Below are 3,035 nucleotides of genomic sequence, written 5' to 3' on the forward strand. Positions count from 1 at the left end.
CATAGAGGACCCCAGCCCCATAGAAGATTCCAAGGGGGTTGGCGGCCCCAGCCCCATAGAGAACCCCAAGGGGGTCGGTGACCCTGGTGCCCCCCACATCCTGGAGGACCCCAACATCATGGAAGACCCCAAACCCAACTTGGGGGTCCCCAAGGCCATGGGGGTCCCCAAAAGTTTCGGTGACCCCAAAGCCAATGCTCTGAAGGACCCCAACGTCATCAAAGACCCCAACCCCAACTTGGGGGTCCCCAACGCCATGGGGGTCCCCAAAAGTTTCGGTGACCCCAAAGCCAATGCTCTGACGGACCCCAACGTCATCAGAGACCCCAACCCCAACTTGGGGGTCCCCAACGCCATGGGGGTTCCCAATGCCATCAAAGACCCCAAGACCATGGAAGACCCCAACGCCGTCGAAGACCCCGACATCATCGAAGACCCCAACCCCATGGAACACCCCAACGTCATGAAAGACCCCAAAGCCATCGAAGACCCCAACCCCATAGAAGACCCCAAAGCCATCAAAGACCCCAATGCCATCAAAGACCCCAGCGTCATCAAAGACCCCAACCCCATGGAAGACCCCAACGCCATCGAAGACCCCAACCCCATGGAAGACCCCAAAGCCATCGAAGTCCCCAACCCCATGGAAGACCCCAACATCATCAAAGACCCCAAAGCCGTCAAAGACCCCAAAGCCATCGAAGACCCTAACGCCATGGAAGACCCCAACTCCATGGAAGACCCCAAAGCCATCAAAGATCCCAGTGCCATCGAAGACCCCAACCCCATGGAAGACCCCGACATCATCGAAGACCCCAACCCCATGGAACACCCCAACGTCATCAAAGACCCCAATGCCATCAAAGACCCCAACGCCATCAAAGACCCCAACCCCAGGGAACACCCCAAAGCCATCAAAGACCCCAGGATCATTGAAGACCCCAACCCCATGGAAGACCCCAACATCATCAAAGACCCCAAAGCCATCGAAGACCCCAACGCCATCGAAGACCCCAACCCCATGGAACACCCCAACGTCATCAAAGACACCAAAGCCATCAAAGACCCCAACCCCATAGAAGACCCCAACCCCATGGAAGACCCCAAACCCATGGAAGACCCCAACCCCATGGAAGACCCCAACCCCATGGAAGACCCCAACCCCCCAAGTGCCGCCGGCGCCCCGTGGGACCGCGTGGTGTTCGTGCTTCCGGCCTTCGAGGTGCAGGCAGGGACCCCCATCCCGGCCACCAAAGCGGATCTGCTGCGCTTATGGGGCGCGGGGGTGGCGCGGCCTTTCTATGGGGCGCTGTGCCCGCGCTGCCAGGAACCCACGGATTACGGGCGGTGGCGGGCGCTGCCCCCGGGCCCCCGGCTGCGGGTGGCCTACGAGGCCCCATGGAGGGACCCGTGGGAGCCCTTCTACGTGGGGCCGGCCCACGGCGTGCCCCCCTTCGACGAGCGCTTCGTGCAGTACGGCTTCAACCGCATCAGCCAGGTGAGGGGGCTGTGGGGCGGCCACTGGGGCTGTGGGGTGGGCATTGGGGCTATGGGGTGGCCACTGGGGCTATGGGGTAGCCATTGGGGCTATGGGGTGGCCATTGGGGCTGTGGGGCAGCCACTGGGGCTGTGGGTGCAGTAGGGTGGGCAGTGAGGCTATGGGGCGGCCAGTGGGGCTATGGGGTGGGCATTGGGGCTGTGGGGTGGCCATTGGGGCTGTGGGGTGGCCACTGGGGCTGTGGGGTGGGCATTGGGGCTGTGGGGTGGCCACTGGGGCTGTGGGGTGGCCACTGGGGCTGTGAGGTGGCCACTGGGGCTGTGGGTGCAGTAGGGTGGGCAGTGGGGCTATGGGGCGGCCACTGGGGCTATGGGGTGGCCACTGGGGCTGTGGGGTGGCCTCTGGGGCTATGGGGTGGCCACTGGGGCTGTGGGGCAGCTATAGGTGCTGTGGGTTGGGTATAGGGGCTATGGGGTGGCTACTGGGGCTGTGGGGTGGCCGTTGGGGCTGTGGGGTGGCCATTGGGGCTATGGGGCGGCCATTGGGGCTATGGGGTGGCCACTGGGGCTGTGGGGCGGCCATTGGGGCTATGGGGTAGCCATTGGGGCTATGGGGTAGCAACTGGGGCTATGGGGCGGCCACTGGGGCTGTGGGTGCAGTGGGATGGCTATGGGGCTATGGGTTGGTTATGGGGCTGTGGGATGGTTATGGGGCGGCGTGTTGGTTATGGGGCTGTGGGATGCCTTTCGGATCCCGTGGACCCACAAGGGCCGTGGGCGCTATGGGGCAGCCGTGGGGACCCGTGCCTGCCGTAGGGCGACCTCTGTCCTCTCCAGGCTTCTATGGGGCAGCTATGGGGCGCCCCAGGCTGACACTTCCGCCCCACAACCGCCCCCTAACTCCCCCCCCCCAGGCGTGCGAGCTCCACGTGGCCGGGTTCCGCTTCGCGGTGCTGGACGGCGCCTTCGTCGCCCACCGCGGCTTCAAGATGGCGGGCGGCTTCCATGGGGCCAAGGAGGCCGAGCTGGGCCGCAACCGGCGCCTCTACCGAAACTTCCGCGCTGAACTGCGCCAGCGCTACCCCGGCTCGCCGCGACGCTGCTGACGACCGGGCCCCTACTCGCCGCCGGCGTGGGGCGCTGACACCTGGGGGGCGGTGGGGCCCGGCGGCGTTGGTCAATTTGGGGTTGGCCAACTGGGTCCCATGGGCACTGGTCCCATTGACATTGGCCAACTGGGTCCCATTGGGGTTGGCCAACTGGGCCCCATTGATGTTGGTCGCGTTGGGGTTGGCCAACTGAGTCCCATGGACACTGGTCCCAGTGACGTTGGCCAACTGGTCCCATGGATGTTGGTCCCAGTGACGTTGGCCAACTGGGCCCCATGGACACTGGTCCCATTGGTGTTGGCCAACTGGGCCCCATTGACATTGGCCAACTGGGCCCCATTGACATTGGCCAACTGGGTCCCATTGACATTGGCCAACTGGGTCCCATGGACACTGGTCCCAGTGACGTTGGCCAACTGGGTCCCACTG

General features: G+C 64.4%; 1 protein-coding gene across 1 annotated transcript; it reads left to right on the forward strand.

Annotated features, from left to right (window-relative positions):
• Nucleotides 1–6: 6 nt before the first annotated feature.
• On the forward strand, nucleotides 7–3,029 carry B4GAT1 (beta-1,4-glucuronyltransferase 1). Its single transcript, XM_021383805.1, has 2 exons — nucleotides 7–1,498; nucleotides 2,412–3,029. The coding sequence occupies exons 1-2, from the start codon at nucleotides 119–121 to the stop codon at nucleotides 2,601–2,603; spliced, it is 1,572 nt and encodes a 523-aa protein (XP_021239480.1). The 5' UTR covers nucleotides 7–118; the 3' UTR covers nucleotides 2,604–3,029.
• Nucleotides 3,030–3,035: the final 6 nt, after the last annotated feature.

This window comes from Numida meleagris, unplaced genomic scaffold (genome assembly GCF_002078875.1).
Source record: "Numida meleagris isolate 19003 breed g44 Domestic line unplaced genomic scaffold, NumMel1.0 unplaced_Scaffold560, whole genome shotgun sequence".
Classification (NCBI taxonomy): domain Eukaryota; kingdom Metazoa; phylum Chordata; class Aves; order Galliformes; family Numididae; genus Numida; species Numida meleagris.

What these genes read in the sequence shown, in the direction of transcription:
- B4GAT1 (XM_021383805.1), top strand. Translation starts at nt 119, where the DNA reads ATGGAAGACCCCAAACCCAACTTGGGGGTCCCCAAGGCCATGGGGGTC. An exon ending in GCTTCAACCGCATCAGCCAG is followed by an intron (nt 1,499 to 2,411) that starts GTGAGGGGGCTG and finishes CCCCCCCCCCAG; the next exon opens with GCGTGCGAGCTCCACGTGGC.